The following is an 18,661-nucleotide window of genomic DNA, read 5'->3' on the forward strand; positions in this document are numbered from 1 at the left end:
AAGATAGATTTAAAAAAAAATCATTTTAGGCTCATTTTAAAGTGCCAGTTATTATATTGACAACGCTAAATAACTTGATCATATCTTAAAGCAGGGGTATGGGCTGGATGCGTCACATGCTGGCCACTCCCACCCCTGGTTTAGCGAAGGGGGGGAAAGTCGTGATACGTCACGTGACGACAATGTGACGCCACAAATTTGACGGTTCCACCAACAAACCGCGTTCGACTAAAGCGCGCTCAATGAAACCGCGTAGCTGACGTCATCACAGCGCAACGAAAAAAGCATGCTGTAAACGCTAAAGCTAAAATTAACCCCTAAACCTAACCCCCCTAAACCTAATCCTAAACCTAACCCTAAACCTAACCCTTAACCTAACCCTAAACCTAACCCTTAACCTAACGCTAAACCTAATCCTAACCCTTAACCTAACCCTAAACCTAATCCTAACCCTTAACCTAACCCTAACCCTTAACCTAACCCTAAACCTAACCCTGACCCTTACTTTAACTTGAATCGGCTTGCTTTCAAAGCGCTATTTAAAGCGCCCTTTTTTCTCCGCGGTCGCTGTTGTCGCCCTGCTGATGACGTCAGCGACGCGGTTTAATCGGGCGCGCTTTAGTGGAGCGCGGTTTTGTCATGCCACGAAATTTGACATCCGTCTTAAAGTGTTTTGGTTTTTTTTGTTTGCCACTCAACTCACCAAGAGGTGATTTATCCCATATGAACCCTTTACATGCTCCCTGTGTGTGCTTGTTTTTTAAATAGTGCTTTTTATTTTATTTTAATACAAACATACCATCTTTCATTAAACAGTCTGTTGTCTGGGTACAAATATTTTGTGCAATAACAATTAAATTTACAGCCATATTCATTATTTTACCTATTCTTAAGTTAATACTAATACATAACATACTATTATAACAATCCTCTTAACTTATTTAACTTTATTAATACAATTTCCCTATTCACTTCTCTGCTTCCATTTCTAATGTTCGGATTTATTCTCTAACCATTGCTAAAATAACTCCCATATACTATAATAATCAGAGTCTATCTTTTCTTTAATTGCAAGTGTTAAATCTATTCATTAGCTATCCCTATGTGCATTTGGAAGCAGTTCTGATTTCAATCCTGTTTCCATCAGTGAATATCTGGATGTGTTTCAACACATTCTTGATTACGCTTCTTAAAAAGGAAGCCCCCCCCCCCCTCCTACTAGATTATTGGCTCCAATTACTCAGTACGGCTTTGACCTACATTAATTCATAAATTATGAGGTTCTCTTGCAAGCCAACTTAAATATTTTTTGGCTAAAAAGCAAGCAAAGAATTAGTAAATACATCAATTTATTGCATTGCTTCTCTGTGGTAGTAAATGTCACCTTCCTTCCCATCTTATTGTTATTGTAAAATGTACTCTTTGTTTTACAGTACTGAATCTTACAGTTTAATCTTAAATGCCTGTCTTATTTTGACTTTATTTCATCAATTTTATATCCATTTCTTCTTCAGGGAACTTGAAATCTCAACACATTTCATTTTAGTCCAAATTATTCCAAGGTAAAATTATTTGTATTGGTTGCATCGCTTCAAAAAGTAATGCTAGCTAAAGACTATTGTGGTGTTATGAATATGAATAGTACAACTAAAAAGTTTTAAATTCAAAGGCCAATGTAAATGGTTACAACAGTGGAGGTGGTTGATTAACAACAGATCGTACCTTCCCCCACTCTGCCCCTGCATGGAATTAGATTTTCATGGTTGGTTTTAATTTATTTATGTTTTAATGCAGACAGACAGATAGATAGATAGATAGATAGATAGATAGATAGGTAGGTAGGTAGGTAGGTAGGTAGGTAGGTAGGTAGGTAGGTAGGTAGGTAGGTAGGTAGTAGGTAGGTAGATGATAGATGGATGGATGGATGGACGGACGGACGGACGGACAGACAGACAGACAGATAGATAGATAATGATTGTAAGATGCCCAGAGTTACTGTGATAAGATAAGATAGGTGGGCAATAGATTTTATAAAAAAATAAACAAATATGTTTCTGAAGTTATTACTATTTCAAATGAACTCATTCATCAGACATGTACACCGTTCTCTCTCACTGCACTAATCAATGTTAATTTTTAATTTTTTCAAGATTCCACAATTCTCTCTTGTGAAAAAAAAGTTTTACTTAAAGAGAAGTTAAGAATTTCGACAGAGAAGTGGATTCTTAGAAGTTACACATGCTTAATAGCATCTCGCAGAGGGTAGGGCTAGACTGGCCAAATTATTTTAATACAGCACTTGGCTTGGCTCAAAATCCTGGGCCAGTTTATACAATCTGCCCGCCACATATTTCAGAATGAACAGTAGTCCTGTCATTGAAAAGGGCATACCGTAATATGGAAAGTGTTAAGGAGGAAAAAGTTACTGGAATGTCTGGGCAGAGAAAATGGTCCTTCTCTTTAAAATACAAGGCAGAGTTATTTTGATTCCTAGTACCAGGCCTTGAAACCGGGCCGTAAGAGAGATGGGTAAGCGCGCGCGCTCGAAGCTCCACTTGCACAATCAGGGGGTGTGTGCACTCACAGCTCCATTTGCATGAATAGAGCTTCATGTACAAGCACCCTCTGCTCGCCACTCACACACCCTTCCCTCACCCCACAAGCTGGAAAAGTTGGGTACCACTGTCCTTGTGGATGCTTTTTAAAAAAAAAAAAACAAACCAAGGAATTGTTCTGACATCCTTGTTAGTTTTGCCAATGCAGTGTCTGCTTTGGAAAATTTTAGCTTTCAGAAGAGAAAAGAATAGAATAGTTGGAAGGGACCTTGGAGGTCTTCCAGCCCAACCCTCTGCTTAGCCAGGAAAGCCTATAGCATTTCAGGCAAATGGTTATCCAATCTCATCTTAAATCTTCCAGTATTGGAGCATTCACAACTTTTGGAGGCAAGTTGTTCCACTGATTAATTGTTCTAGCTGTCAGGAAATTTCTCCTTATTTCTAGGTTGCTTCTGTCCTTGATTAGTTTCCACCCATTACTTCTTGTCCTGCCCCCAGGTGCTTTGGAGAATAGTTTGACTCCCTCTTCTTTATGGCAACCCCTGAGATATTGGAACACTGCTATCATGTCACCCCATGTCCTTCTTTTCATCAAACTAGACATACCCAATTTCAGCAACTGATCTTTATATGTTTTAGCTTCTGGTCCCCTAATCATCTTTGTTGCTCTTCTCTACATTTTTTTCAAGAGTCTCAACATCTTTTTTACATCATGGCGATATAGGTGTAAGTTTCCCCAATGTATGTAGTATTTCACAAAAGGACAAAGAAAATCCACACTGAAACTTAACAGTAAAAAAAATCATGCTCCACACTCAGGGGCTTATTAAAAATACTTTCTTGCAAATATTCTGCGACTGTATTTTTTAAAGGGCAGCTGAGGAGTACATACAATATATTATGTGCATTCTCGATTTAAAAATAGGTGCTGAACTAGGAATTTCAAGCTATCATTATCACACGCGGCTTCCTGCTTGTTATGCGCGTCTTAAGGAGTCTTAAAATTAAAATAGATATTGAGACACCATGGGAAAAAGCAAACAGATGGTAGAACGTACTGCAGCCTCTCTAGTACAGGCCCCAGGTTAGGAAATTCACACAGATTGTTTTTAAGATGAAATAATGCAACGTGCTAGTATTATTAGGATCATGCAGAATAGTAGTACACAGAATGCACCAACTGGCTTAAAAAGCGCTAAAGCTTCCCTGATTTCAATGAAAGAGAGTGAAGGACATGCTTCGACAACTTAATTTGGGTTAGCACGCACATCTAAAAGTATCCTTTTTAAAAAACATTCCAAACTTAGCAATGTAGCAATAGCAATAGCAGTTAGACTTATATACCACTTCATAGGGCTTTCAGCCCTCTCTAAGCGGTTTACAGAGTCAGCATATTGCCCCCAACAACAATCTGGGTCCTCATTTTACCACCTCGGAAGGATGGAAGGCTGAGTCAACCCTGAGCCAGTGAGATTTGAACAGCCGAACTGCAGAACTGCAGTCAGCTGAAGTAGCCTGCAGTGCTGCATTTAACCACTGCGCCACCTCGGCTCTAGAATGTGTTCTAAGGCTGCATCTACTAATCAGGCAAAGGAACCCCAGTCCCATCCTTTGACACCAACTGCCGATGGAGATACACCCTGTAGTAGGTTCAGATGTACCCATCTCCTCTTACCTCTTAGAGACTCTGTAATGTGCTGTGGTCAGTTTCCCGGTCTGAGGGTCATGCACAGTAGCTCGGGTCAGCTACAAAAAAATAAATAAAAAAAGAGAAAGGACAAGAGCTTACTTTAGAAGCAAGCGTCTGGGCCAAGCCACAGGTAATTGGGAGGGTTCTGATTGGTCAAGAGAGAATGCAATGCTCAGATCAGCAGGAACGCTTAAAGGATTGCCGTATCCGCTATATTTCTTGGTCTCAATTTCATTCATTTGGTTTAATCAAATTTGGTTAGGTTGTCCTTTCACTTTTTCTTCCCCAAATGGAAAGCTTATGCAAGCCACTTGTATCTGCCGAGTTTCACAGAGAAATTTCTCAGGAACCCAGAAATTAAAAGGGCTCTTCATCCCTTCTACTGCTTCCAGTTATTCTTTCTTTGAAAAAAAAAATGTATTGATGGGTTACATGCTTAAACTTTATCAAAGTTAGGGCGTTCCAACAATTGACAGACTGCTGCATTTATAGGAACGCACTGTAAATATTTGTAAATGTTGCATTTGCCACGAAGAAAAAAGTGGGGGGGGGGGTTTAAAAAAGCAGGGGATGCATTAAAGTGAAATAAATAAAAGGAATAAATTAACAAAATAAAAAAAAAGTTTCTGAACACAGCACAACATGTTTCGCCTCTACAACAATGTCAGATAGGAACCACTACGAGAGCTGGATTTTAGCCAGAGAAATTGGAAATTCCCAGTAAAAGAGACATGTTGGAGTTCCACACAGGAGTGAGATCCAATTATTTTAAGTTTTTAAAATTATTCAAAGTGTGTATAAACATGTGGGGACTCCCCATTTTCTGCAGTCAGAGAAAGGTTCCCCTCGCACATATGTGCTAGTTGACTCTAGGACAGTGTTTCTCAACCTTGGCCACTTGAAGATGTCTGGACTTCAACTCCCAGAATTCCCCAGCCAGTTGGCTGGGGAATTCTGGGAGTTGAAGTCCACGGGACTTAAAGTCGCCAAGGTTGAGAAACACTGCTCTAAGAGGAGGTGGTGCTCATCTCTGTTTCAAAGCCGAAGAACCAGTGCTCTCCGAAGACGTCTCCGTGGTCATGTGGCCGGCATGACTAAACGCCGAAGGCGCACGGAACACTGATACCTTCCCACCAAAGATAGGTGGTCCCTATTTTTTCACTTGCGTTTTTACGTGCTTTTGAACTGCTAGGTTGGCAAAAGCTGGGATAAGTAACGGGAGCTCACTTCATTACATGGCGCTAGGGATTCGAACCGCCGGCCTTTCTGATCAACAAGCTCAGCATCTTAGCCACTGAGCCACCACGTCCCTTTACAGTCAGATAAGGAACAATTAATAAACAGAAGTAGAATTAAGAGGAAGTCATGAAAGCAAATAGGGTTCTTTGAGACTCAAACGTAACTAAAACTATTTTAAACTCCACTTAATAGCATATGTGGCTCCAATAAAACCAAGCAGAAATTAACCATAGGGCGTATTAGTATTGCATATAGAAACAGTGCATATTTCAATATAAAGAATCAATTTGTAGCCTTATCAAGACAAGCTTGGTTTTTGTATATAGGAAGCAAAAAATTTGCATATTGCTAAATAAATAATCCCGCATACCCACATCATCATGAAAAATAGAATTCCAAAACAAGAAGCAGCTGGATTTTGAGGGGGAAACTTTCAAACCACAAGGCAGAAAGCAACATGAAATCTCTTTGTCAATTTACACTAAGGATCCAATATCAAAACATACTTTAAATAAGCAAAGAGGGACAAAACTTCTGGTTACAAGAAACATCTGAGAAACTCAGCAGTAACAAAGTGTTAACATCTCTGTGAATAGCACAAATGACCAGAAAAGTTTTAAACCAAGTTTTTTTTTTTTCCTGGTCACTCTTCTACACAAAAGTTCTCGTCACAAAGACGGAAGGTATGGCATGTAAAGTCTTACCTTTTGCTAATTCTGTAATGTGCAGTCTCCAAGACTCCCGTTACGGGGTTTGAAATGGTGGCTCGCCTCAGCTGTGAAGCGAACCAATCAGAACAGTCGCATTACAATGTACACATTGCATCACATTTATCTGACCATTCAGAATCCGGGGGAGGAACCCCAATTTCCGTAGGGTTCTTTTCCATTAAGGAACAAACACCGCCACCACCGTACAAGAAATGTGGAACACAAAACAATTTAAGAATGTCAAAAATAATAATATTTAAGCATAATACTGAATGTATTTTTTGCCAAACCAATGCTATATTTTTGAATATAGGGTTAGAAATCAATCTAGGCTTCTTACTAGGCCTCCTCCGAATTCCATCAGCCGGCCAGTGTCGACTGGCGACTACCCGGAGGAGGGCCTTCTCTGTGGCTGCTCCGACCCTCTGGAACGAACTCCCCGTGGAGATTCGTACCCTCACCATCCTCCAGGCCTTCCGCATAGCCCTTAAAACTTGGCTGTTCCGACAGGCCTGGGGCTAAAGACTCGCTCCCCCACTTCGAATGGTATGATTGTTGTGCTTTTTTAACTATGTATGGTTTTATGTTTTTTGTAACTTTGTTTGTTTCTCCCTCCCTTTGAGTTGTGAGCCGCCCTGAGTCCCTTTAGGGAAAAGGGCGGCATACAAATAAATTAAAATGAAAATGAAATGAAATCTTTGCAAGCTGCAAGCATTATACTATCATTCTGAACTGGGAAAGTGTTAAGAGTGCATGTAAGCACCCTACACATTACTTACCTTCCTGATGACCAAAAAATAAAAAGTAGGGATTATTGGGAAAAGTGGCCTGCCAGCGGCCAGCAGAGCTGACAGCAGATTCAGACAGCGAGGAGGTTGGGGAGGAACATAGGCCAGTCCTGGAGGCTGGGGCAAACTCAGAGGAGGGCTCTGCGTCGGAGGCAGAGATGGGGCCAAGGCCGTTTGGCAGCTCTCAGCTGCCTTCGGAGCTAGACAGCAGTGAGGCAGAAGAACAGTTGGAGCCTGTTCCCAGTGTGCACATGCGCAGAGCTGCCAGAATAAAAGAACAGCTCAGAAATCGGGGTCGACTTGGGAGTAAAGCCACAGGAGGACAGTTTCAGGTGTGAAGATCTGTCCGTGTAACTCAGAGACTCTGTGCCAAGTCTTTCCTGGCACAACACTGCGTCTGGAAAATATTTACATGGCAGCTTTCCAAACTAGATAAGGTCTGTGGTGATAAATTCACCATCGAAAGACTGTTTACCAGGCCTTTTCTGAATGTGAATGGGTGGAATTCACATTCATTTAATAAAAAAGGGTTTTTTGGGGACCAGAAATCTGCTTTGTGCTTTTTGGGGAAGCCTTGGTCAGCACAGATTAAAGCACTTTGAATCCTCAGAGTGGCATTGCCCAAGCCAGCACAGGCACAAAACTGGCAGTCCTTGACTTACGACCACAATTGAGCCAAAAATTTCTGTTGCCAAGCAAGATATTTCTTAAGTGAATTTTGTCCCATTTTACAACCTTTCCTGCCACTGTTGTTACCTAATACGGTTGTTAAGTGAATCTGATTTCCCCATTCGACTTTGCTTGTTAGAAGGTTCATATCACCTCAGGACACTGCAATTGTCATAAATATGAGCGAATTGCCAAGTGTCCAAATTTTGATCGTGCAACTATGGGGACGCCACAACGTCGTCTTAAGTGTGAAAAACAGTCCTAAGTCATTTTATCGGTACCGTTATAACTTTGAACCGTCACCAAACAAATGGTTGTAAGTTGAGGACTACATGTAGTGGCCTGAACAAAGAAAGAGAAACACCAGAAGTTGATTGCTGAAGAAAGACAATTTTGGGATTTAGTTATAAAAGAATTCCTATTTGATAAAAGGTGATAAGCAGAAAAACTTTAATCTCAACTTTTCAATTAAGAACTATAAATCCAAGCTCCCTTAAACTTTTACTAAATCAGAATCTCTCTCTTTTTTAAAAAAAATGCCTTGATACAGAATGGACCAATTGGACATAACATTCTAGTACAGCGTTTCTCAACCTTGGCGACTTTAAGTCCCGTGGACTTGAACTCCCAGAATTCCCCCAGCCAGCTCTGCTGGCTGGGGGGATTCTGGGAGTTGAAGTCCACGGGACTTAAAGTCGCCAAGGTTGAGAAACACTGTTCTAGTAACTTGCTGCATGATTTAATCCTACAGAAATAAGACTATACACTACTATACAGAAAGAATCAAGTAGATACCATATTTTTCGGACTATAAGACACACTTTTTTGTCTCCCAAAAGGGGGGTGAAAATGGCTGTGTCTTATAAACCAAATATTGCCAAAGCCCCGCACATCTGCTGGCCATTTTTTGGCCTCCGCATGACCCTTTTTCAGGTCTTTTTTTGGCCTGTTTTGGAGGCCTTTATGCCCATTTCTAAAGCTTTTTTTGAGGCTTTTCTTGGCTCGTTTTGGGGGGGGGGGTTGGCCTGTTTTTGAGGCTTTTTCGCCCTGTTTTTTCGGCTTTTCTTGGCCCATTTTTGAGGCTTTTTTGGCCTGTTTTTCCAAAAGAAATGGACTGAAAAAACGGGCCGAAAAAAGCCTCAAAAATGGGCCAACAAAGGCCTCAAAGATGGGACAAAAAAGCCTCAAAACATACGAAAAAAGCCCCCAAAACGGACCAAAAAGCCCCTAAACAGGTCAAAGATGTTTAAAAAATGGGTAGAAAAAAGGCTGGAAAAGGGCTGAAAAAGGGGGCCAAAAATGAGGCGTGCAAAGGGCAAAACCCTTTTAAAAATTGTTTTCCTCGTCTAAAATTTAGGTTCGCCTTATAGTCAGGTGTGTCTTATAATCTGAAAAACACGGTAATTATCTGTCATTAGAATTATAGCTGAATCTACTATTAGAATTTGTCTTGACAAAGACAAAGTGTTAAAAAAAAATAAAGTACCATTCGTACTATTAAAAAATAGTACGAATGGTACTATTTGTCAGTTCGCCTGCCTTAAAGAATTCTTAAGCTTTTCATTACTATTTTTAAAACAAGCTCCCAAAACAGGGCATGCCTACATTTTATTCGACATAATCGTTGGATAAGCAACAATGGTTTCAAAGATCAGAACTATTTGTCAATCTGTTCTGCTTGGGCCCAACCAGATAAGCAAACGCTCCTTTGCTACTTCAGAAATAAAATGCAGATGCCATTAAGACTGCAAGAGGCTATTTAGCAAGGCCCAAGAAAGCAGCAATCAGGAAGCAAGTATCAGGGTGAGGATCATTGGTGGCCTTGTTCAAAAGATTGTGGACAATTTAAGATTCTTTACCCTTGGTTTTGAAAGCTCTTTGACTTTTACTATTTCTTCGTCAGAGATAATGTCAAGAAAGCGGACAATCCGAGGGCGATCCCACTCATCTTCTTGTTTGACAGGTCCCAGGATGTAATACGGGTTTCTGTGCCCATCGGAATAACGGCAAAACAGCTTCTTTTCTTTCCTTGGAGTCTAAATGGTTGAAATAAAGGGCAAGCATTAGTACCTCAATGCATTATTTGACATCCACAAATATTCTGTAATGTTGGTATTGTGACCTCTAGACTGGACTACTGCAACGTGCTCTACGTGGGGCAGCCCTTGAAGAGCATTCGGAGACTTCAGCTTGTCCAAAATGCAGCCGCGCGAGCGATCGTGGGTGCACCTCGGTTCACCCACGTAACACCTATCCTCCGCGAGCTGCACTGGCTGCCTATTGGTCTTCGGATACGCTTCAAGGCGCTAGTCGTCACTTATAAAGCCCTTCATGGTATTGGACCTGGGTACTTGAGAGACCGCCTGCTGCCAATTACCTCCAATAGACCGATTAGATCCCACAGATTAGGCCTCCTCCGAATTCCATCCGCCGGCCAATGCCGACTGGCGACTACCCGGAGGAGAGCCTTCTCTGTGGCTGCTCCGACCCTCTGGAACGAGCTCCCTGTGGAGATTCGAACCCTCACCACCCTCCAGGCCTTCCGCAAAGCCCTTAAAACCTGGCTGTTCCGACAGGCCTGGGGCTAAAGATCTGTTGCCCCCCGCCTCGAATGGTATGACTGTTGTGTGTTTTTAAATTATGTATTGTTATGTTTCGTCTTTTTTATTTCCTGTTTGTACCCCCCTTCCCTGATTTGAATTGTGAGCCACCCTGAGTCCCCTTCGGGGAAAAGGGCGGCATATAAATGTAATAAAATCCAAATCCAAATCCATACAAGGGAGAAGCCAAAAGTGCATTTTTTTAAAGGCAACTGGACGGACTTTCTTTGTTTTCTCCTTCAAGATGTTTTGTTTCTCATCCCAGAAGCTTCTTCAGTTCTAATCGAATGGTGGGGAATAGAAGGATTTATTTTCACTGCAGACATCTGGTCATTATCCGAGTGTCGTTGAGGCGACTTGGAGGCTTATCTGTGCACACAGGGTCACCTGAATAGTGCAAAAGGGTATGGAACTTTCTTGGAAGTGCTAAAAGATCCTTTTAAAAAGGCACCTTTAGAACAACTATCACCTGCATGATTGAGAATCTCAATAGACATACCCACGTTTCCCCAAAAATAAGACCTGGTCTTTTGGGGGGAGGATTTCCAAAATAAGCATTAGGGCTTATTTTGGAGGAAATACAATATCAGAGTGATTGTCCCTGGAGACGGTGGGATAGGGTGGGTGGGCAGCTGCGGGAAGATCATCTTCACATCTCTCAGTTTGTGGCCCGCGCAGCGCATGTCTAGATCCGTGGCACGACAAAACCGCGCTCGTCAAAATAGCGGTGATAAAACCGCGTCGCTACAGCCGCGACGTCATCACCGTGCGTCATCACCGCCGCGACAACAGCGCGGCGACAGAAGGGCGCTTTAAAACAGCGCGGCGGCAGAAAGCCGATTTAAATTAAGGTAAGGGTTAGGATTAGGTTTAGGGGTTTGCTTTAGGGTTAGGTTTAGGGTTACGTTAGGGTTAGATTTAGGGTTAGGTTTAGGGTGCTGAGTGCTTTGGAAGGCGCGGATTTGCCCTCCGCGGTTATGTCATCGTGGTAGGGTCGCATTTTTCCTTAGTGCTTCGGACGGCACGGATTTGCCCTTCGCACTTATGTCGGCGCGGATAAGGGCTTCGCGGTTTTGTGGTGGAACTGTCTAGATCACATTCCACCCCCTGCCTCTGCCTGCTGCTTGGACAGGTAATCAACTCACCTGTGCTGCACAGGATGTGGCTGAACACCATCTGCCCTCATGCCCTCGCCGCCTCCAGTGCTGGCCACATCCCACTGATGACAACCGTAACTAGACCTTATTTTTGAAACAGGCTTACGGGTGTCAAACTTACGGCGTCACGTTGCCATCACATGATGTATCAATGTTTTTTCCCTTTGTGGACTTGGGGTGGGCATGGCCTGCGCATGATGCATCCAACCCGCCAGTTTGATACCCGTTATATTAGGAGCATGCAAAAAAAAAAAAAAAAAACAGGCTAGGGTTTATTTTTGGGGTAGGTCTTATTTTCATTTTAAGGGATGCGGTGGCTCAGTGGCTAAGACGCTAAGCTTGCTGATCAAAAAGGTTGGCAGTTTGGGTTCAAATCCCTAACTCCACATGGGGGGTGAGCACCCATTACTTGTCCCAGCTTCTGCCAACCTAGCAGTTTGAAAGCATGTAAAAATGCAAGTAGAAAAATAGGGACCCCCTTTGGTGGGAAGGTAACACCATTCTGTGCGCCTTTGGCATTTACTCATGCTAGCCACATGACCACTGAGACGTCTTCGGACAGCACTGGCTCTTCGGCTTTGAAACGGAGATGAGCATCTCCCGCTAGAGCAGTGTTTCTCAACCTTGGCAACTTGAAGATGTCCGGACTTCAACTCCCAGAATTCCCCAGCCAGCATTCGCTGGCTGGGGAATTCTGGGAGTTGAAGTCCGGACATCTTCAAGTTGCCAAGGTTGAGAAACACTGCCCTAGAGTCAGGAACGACTAGCACATATGTGTGAGCCTTTACCTTAAGTCAATGTTATTGCCCAGGGAACCTCTTCCATCAGTCATGCTAAAATGAATGGGACTGAATGGCAACCCCACTGCTGGAAAATTGAGTGAAGGAATATGAAAGCTCCTGTATTTGTCAGCTGTTTATTCTTCAGAATACGTGCAAGGGGAACTTTTACCTTATTTTCAGGGAAACACGGGAAAAGGGAGAACGTACCATTTTCAGACCTTCACCACGGCATAATTGTTCATATTTCTGCCTCTCGGGCAGATAATCTTTGAGGGGCCCTCTTTTCTGAGTCTTCACTTTTTTCCCAGCCTGCCCGTCTGTGTTGGCCAAAGACCCATTGGCTTCTTTTTCTTTTTCCTTAATCATGATGTATTCAAAGTATTTCAAATTTCCATTTGCTCTCTGATGCTCGGGATCTGTTGGAAAAGCAGGTAGAGGACTGGTTAACTCCATGGGAGGGGGGGGAGCTAAGAGCCGAGGTGGCGCAGTGGTTAGGGTGCAGTACTGCAGGCCACTTCAGCTGAACTGTTATCTGCAGTTCAGCGGTTCTAATCTCACCGGCTCAAGGTTGACTCAGCCTTCCATCCTTCCGAGGTGGGTGAAATGAGGACCCAGACTGTGAGGGCGATATGCTGACTCTGTAAACCGCTTAGAGAGGGCTGAAAGCCCTATGAAGCGCTCTACATGGGGCAGCCTTTGAAGAGTATTCGGAGACTACAACTCGTCCAGAATGCAGCCACGCGAGCGATAGTGGGTGCACCTCGGTACACCCACGTTACACCTATCCTCCGCGAGCTGCACTGGCTACCAATCGGTCTCCGGATACGCTTCAAAGTGCTAGTCGTAACTTATAAAGCCCTTCATGGTATTGGACCTGGGTACTTGAGAGACCGCCTGCTGCCAATTACCTCCCATAGACCCGTTAGATCGTACAGGGTTGGCCTCATCCGGGTTCCGTCTACCAGCCAATGTCATCTGGCTACCACCCGGGGGAGGGCCTTCTCTGTAGCAGCTCCGGCCCTTTGGAATGAACTCCCCGCGGAGATTCGGACCCTCACCTCTTTCCAGGCCTTCTGGAAAGCCATCAAAACCTGGCTGTGCCAGCAGGCCTGGGGGTGATGAGTTCCCTCCCCTCTCGACTTGTATGATTGTGTGACCCTTGCGTATTTTAATTATTTGTATTCGTTTTATGTTCCCCCTTTTTTCCCCCCTTTTTGAATTGTTCGCCGCTCTGAGTCCTCCCGGAGAAGGGCGGCATATAAATAATAAAATTCATATAAGTCTAACTGCTATTGCTAACTGCTATTGCTATTTTTAAGAGATGTTGTCCTTTGGTTTGAGTTCAGTTGTCGTTAAGGTCCGATGAAATCTGTATACGTCAGCATCTAATCCACTTGTGTCAGCTGGAATGTATCTCTATCTTCATATATAAATATCCAAATCACAGAAGCAAATGGCATGTAAAGTGATTGGGGGCGGGGGGGGGCGGGGGTTAATGCTTCCTAAACACATTTGTAGTTACTGGGATTCCCAGCAGAATTCTGTCTTTCACTCCACTGCATTAATTAGTTTGAAAAGCCTGTACATCCAAGTGGAAAATGTCCGAGGGAGGAAAAATAGCTAAAGCAGTGCAAACAGGCCGAATAGAAGAAAGATTAACCTACCCAATTCAAGTAACCGTTTGGTAAGCATCATTGCTTGGTCCAAGTCGCCCTGCTGGTATATAGCATAGCTCAAATAATCTAGAACAGAGACTTTGCTGATCACAGAAGAAACTTCTCCCTCATCCAACTGTTTCAGAGCTTGCTCCATCCACAATTCAGTATGGTAGTAGTCTGCTTCAGTATAGGCAATCTTTCCCAACTCAAAACAATCTTCGGCAGTTAAAAATACCTTATGTTTCACTCCTAGTGGGGAAAAGAACCAGCAACAGCTGTTAAAAACCCCTTGAAATTGTGGGGGGGGGGGGGGTTGTATTTACGGTTCCCCCCCCGCAGCGCATTGTTTAATTCTTACATCCTTGCTGATAAAACTAGATAGACTACTAGAGTTATTTAAGTGTATTCTCAAATGAAACAAACAAAATGTCAAAAAGTATATTTATGTAGTTACTTACGAAGCACATCTAAATTATATTAAAGTAACCAAAATATTTGTGGGATAAGGTGGTTCAGTGGCTAAAAGGCGGAGCTTCTCAATCAGAAAGGTCGGCAGTTTGGCGGTTCGAATCCCCAGTGATCTCCCATTATTTGTCGCAGCTTCTGCCAACCTAGCAGTTCAAAAGCATGTAAAAATGCAAGTAGAAAAATAGGGATCATCTTTGGTGGGAAGATAACAGTGTTATCTGTAACAACTGGCAACATGACCACAGAGATGTCTCTGGACAGCGCTAGCTCCTCGGCTTTGAAACGGAGATGAGCACCGCCCCCTAGAGTCAGGAACCACTAGCACATATGTGCAAGGGAAGCCTTTACCTTTACATGTTTGGAAATTGAAAGTCAAAAAAATTGACACAATTTCTCTATTGAATTTTTTTTTTCATTTTGAAATGATTGTACTAAGCTGGATATCCTATAGTATAGGTAGTTCTCGACTTACAACCACAATTGAGCCCAAAGTATTTGTTGGGAAGTGAAACATTTGTTAAGTGAATTTTGCCCCATTTTATGAGCTTTTGTGCCACAGCTATTAAGTGAATCACTGCAGTTGTTATGTTAGTAACATGATTGTTAAGTGCACTTGATCCTAAATGTCATAGATTTGGTGGGAGCATAATCCTGACCAACACAACTCAATGTGTGTGTTTTCCCCTGTTAGTTTCTTTTTAAATAAATATTATTTTGTTTGTACAAACTTCACATCTTTGCAACACATTATATTTTTTACCTATCTGTTGTGTCTGTTTTATCTATACCAATAAATCTTTTATAACTATGACTTCATATATTTGTGCGTTTACATTATTTCATACACTTTTTTCATTCTATATATAATATTCTGTATGTTCTATCTATAGCAGTTTTTACTACATTTATGTCATTTTGTATAATATATAATATAGTAAATCTTTTATAACTATGACTTTATATATTTGTGCATTTACATGATTTCATACATTTTTTTCATTCTATATGTAATATTTTATATATTCTATGTGTAACAGATTTTACTAAATTTACGTAATTTTGTTGTAATATTTATTTGCTATAGTCTATCTCATATTTCAATCTTTTAATCCTTTTCCAGTTTTGTAGTTGTCTATTGTTTTGTTGATCTTCCTTCCTTTCTTTTTTGCCTTTCCTGCTTTTCCCCTCCTTTCCTCTAGCCAATTGTACAATAAATCCCATACGGAGTAGTATTCAGATTCGCCTTTCTCTTTTAATTCTTTCATGAGCTTATCCATCTCTGCACATTCCAATATTTTTTAATTACATTTTCTTCTGCTGGTACATAATTATTTCAACCATTTAGACTCCAAGGAAAGAATAGAAGCTGTTTTGCCATTATTCCGATGGGCACAGTTTTGTTTTATTTTTCCAGTTTTGTGCGAATGTAATTCTCGCTGCCGTAACGATGTGTAAAATTAAGTATCTAGTATTTTTTTTTCATAATTTCCTTTTATAATCCCTAACAAAAATAATTCGGGTTTTAATGCAATTTGATGTGTAGTAATCTCCTCTAGCCAATCTTTTATTTTTTCCCAATACTTTTTCGCAACTGTTCACGTCCATCACATATGGTAACCCTCTGTTAGTTTCAATCACCTTCCCCGCTCCCAATATAATGATCCTAAGCCCGTGATGGCCAACCTGTGCTATGCAGCGCCTTCTCTGTGAGATGCACGCTATTGTCAGCTGCTCTTCCGGATGGTCTTCACGTGAGCCTGCTGAACCCAGAAGAGAACAGCTGGCCGGTGCACATGCACATCGGACGTACTGTCCATCGTGAATGTGCACGACGGAACCCGGAAGAGCAGCTGCCCACTGTCCAGCTACTCTCTTCCGGGTTCTGGTGCTCCAGCGTGTACACGTTTTGGAACTCAGTACCGAAGAGGTTAGCCGTCACTATCCTAAGCCTTTTTTTCAAAAATGATATTTTTTTAAAGCAAAAAGTATGCCAAGAAATAAGAAATCTTGAAATAAAAACCTTTAAGAGATTCAATCTTTTAAAATGACAAATTCACAGAGATGTATTTACACTATACGCTGCTCTGAAAAAGAGAGTAATATACAATGGAATTCCCATCTCAGCTTTAGTTATTGACAGCAGCAAGACTAAAGTTAAAAAAAAGAACCAAAGATGCACAGAACAAAAACTTTTGTATCACAAGAGACTAACCAGAAATAACTAATACTAAAAAATAATAATCAAGGATAGCTATGACATTAACCCAAATGTATTTTAGTTTTTATACATTTTGATGCCCAGAGTTTTTCTTAGTTATAGAATAAGTTCACACGGGAGATCCTTTGGTCCCACACGTGAAAACTGCCTGAAGGGAACCTGTCATTATTGTTTCTAAGTAAAACTGATTTTTTTTAAATGGAGAAGGCATAATTGTATATTTTCTTTATTATTATTATTATTCCTTTCTTCTCTTCTTCTTTCTACTTTTACTGCAGTGATCAGTTTGCAAAACACACAGAGAGAAAAGTGTATTTAAAATCAGAACATCTTAGAAGAAGAGAAGGAGAATAAGCTATGAGACTTGTTTTGATCTTCCCTATAGCTTTTAATCTATACGTACATATAAAAGCCAAGTACCACTCACTCATCACGAAATCTCCAGAACTGTAAATCCTATAAACTTGAAATTTGGCATATGTATGTTCCTCTTGGCTTCTAGGTGCATGCTAAAAAAGGATTTTTCAAAATGACCATCAGATCATTAGTATTTCTTATACAGTAATTAACACACTCTGATGCTAAGGAGTTCTACTCCCCCTCCCCACCTGAAAAGAACTCTGTTCCAACTGCCAGTTGCCTTATATTAACACCCTCTGATGCTAAGGAGTACTCTTCCCCCTTCCCACCTGAAAAGAACTCTGTTCCAACTGCCAGTTGTTTCTCATTCCATCACCTAGAAGCCAAGAGGAACATACATGCCACATTTCAAGTTTATAGGATTTACAGTTCTGGAGATTTTGTGACCAGTGAGTGGTACTTGGCTTTTATATGTTTCAGTTCAAACTGGCAGACGTTCCACTCCTTCACTCAGGAGCGGTCTGGGCAGTGGTGGGTTTCAAAAATTGTTCGAACCTACTCCGTGGGTGTGGCCTCCTTTGTGGGAGTGGCTTGCCGCCCATGTGACTGGATGGGAGTGGCTTGCCGCCCATGTGACCGGATATGAAGATGCTGACGACACTTGTCAGAACCACCTTAAATGACCTCACAGACAGCACTGGCATGCATAAGAATATGATGTAAACTTCTTTTTTAAAAGGCATCTTTGGTTTGCGTTAAAACAACTTCAACACACGCAATGTTCTGATTGCACCACAAACGCAGTAGTCATCCTTACCTTCCACAGAGGGACTGAGTTTTATAAATATGAGCATGATAGTATAGAATAATTGTATCCAAGGACCAGTGGTGGGTTCCAAAAAAAAATTGAACTTCTTCTGTAGGTGTGGCCTGCTTTCCGGGTCCACTGGTGGAACCTCTTCTAACCGGTTCAGTAGATTTGACGAACCGGTTCTACCGAATAGGTGCGAACTGGTAGGAACCCACCTCTGGATCTGGGGCTCCTTACAGTACTAAATGTCAGTACCTCACCAAAATGTCTATGCCTTTCACCCATGGAACTGCTTCCGGACTCAAGGCAGCGGGAGAGTTATTCCCTTATGTGTTTTAATCATCGACCACCACTGAGTCAACAAATTGTGAACCAAATTTCTCCTGCATTGCCTGATCACATAGTTTTGTTGCCAAGCACGGGTATCCATCCAGTCACATATAAATGTGCTGTGTCCCTCTGAAAGAAAACATTAGGGAAGCATTTTGCTTCTTTAGCATGCTGGTATCTTACATACCTGGAAGATTTCCCCTTGAGATCGTGTCAGTATCCAACTTATATGTATCCTGCAGTCGCAAGAGAGCTTTGCCAGCCCCAGTCTGATCTTCATCATCGGGGAAAACCAGCCGTTGAACCGTCATGTTGGATATAAACCCTAAAAATAATTTTTAAAAGGGTTTAAAAAGCATTAAATAAAAGCATTTAAAATAACGATTAAAAAAACCAGACAAATTATATGATTAGTGGTGGATTATTAATGGGCATTTAAGAGTCGGCCTAATCTTGCATACAGTAGAACAGTGATGATTAGGGGAGTGGAGGCTAAAACATACGAAGAACGGTTGCAGAAACTGGGCATGGCTAATCTAGTGAAGAGAAGAACCAGGGGAGACATGATAGCAGTCTTCCAATATGTGAGGAGCTGCCACAGAGAGGAGGGGGGGTCAAGCTATTTT

General features: G+C 41.8%; 1 protein-coding gene across 3 annotated transcripts in view; it reads right to left on the reverse strand.

The window, feature by feature from the left end:
• The window catches only part of P4HA1 (prolyl 4-hydroxylase subunit alpha 1), a 60,974-nt gene that overhangs the window by 21,914 nt on the left and 20,399 nt on the right, over positions 1–18,661 (reverse strand). For 2 of the 3 annotated variants that reach the window (XM_032231936.1, XM_032231934.1), the window contains exons 5-9: positions 18,223–18,360; positions 13,855–14,097; positions 12,398–12,606; positions 9,511–9,687; positions 4,231–4,301 (exon numbers count right to left, since the gene is read on the reverse strand). In XM_032231936.1, coding sequence (XP_032087827.1) covers positions 4,231–4,301; positions 9,511–9,687; positions 12,398–12,606; positions 13,855–14,097; positions 18,223–18,360 — 838 coding nt within the window. Of the gene's footprint in view, positions 1–4,230; positions 4,302–6,188; positions 6,260–9,510; positions 9,688–12,397; positions 12,607–13,854; positions 14,098–18,222; positions 18,361–18,661 lie in introns of all 3 variants that reach the window. The other variant, XM_032231935.1, reaches the window with a different exon arrangement.

Source organism: Thamnophis elegans, chromosome 15 (assembly GCF_009769535.1).
Source record: "Thamnophis elegans isolate rThaEle1 chromosome 15, rThaEle1.pri, whole genome shotgun sequence".
NCBI lineage: Eukaryota > Metazoa > Chordata > Lepidosauria > Squamata > Colubridae > Thamnophis > Thamnophis elegans.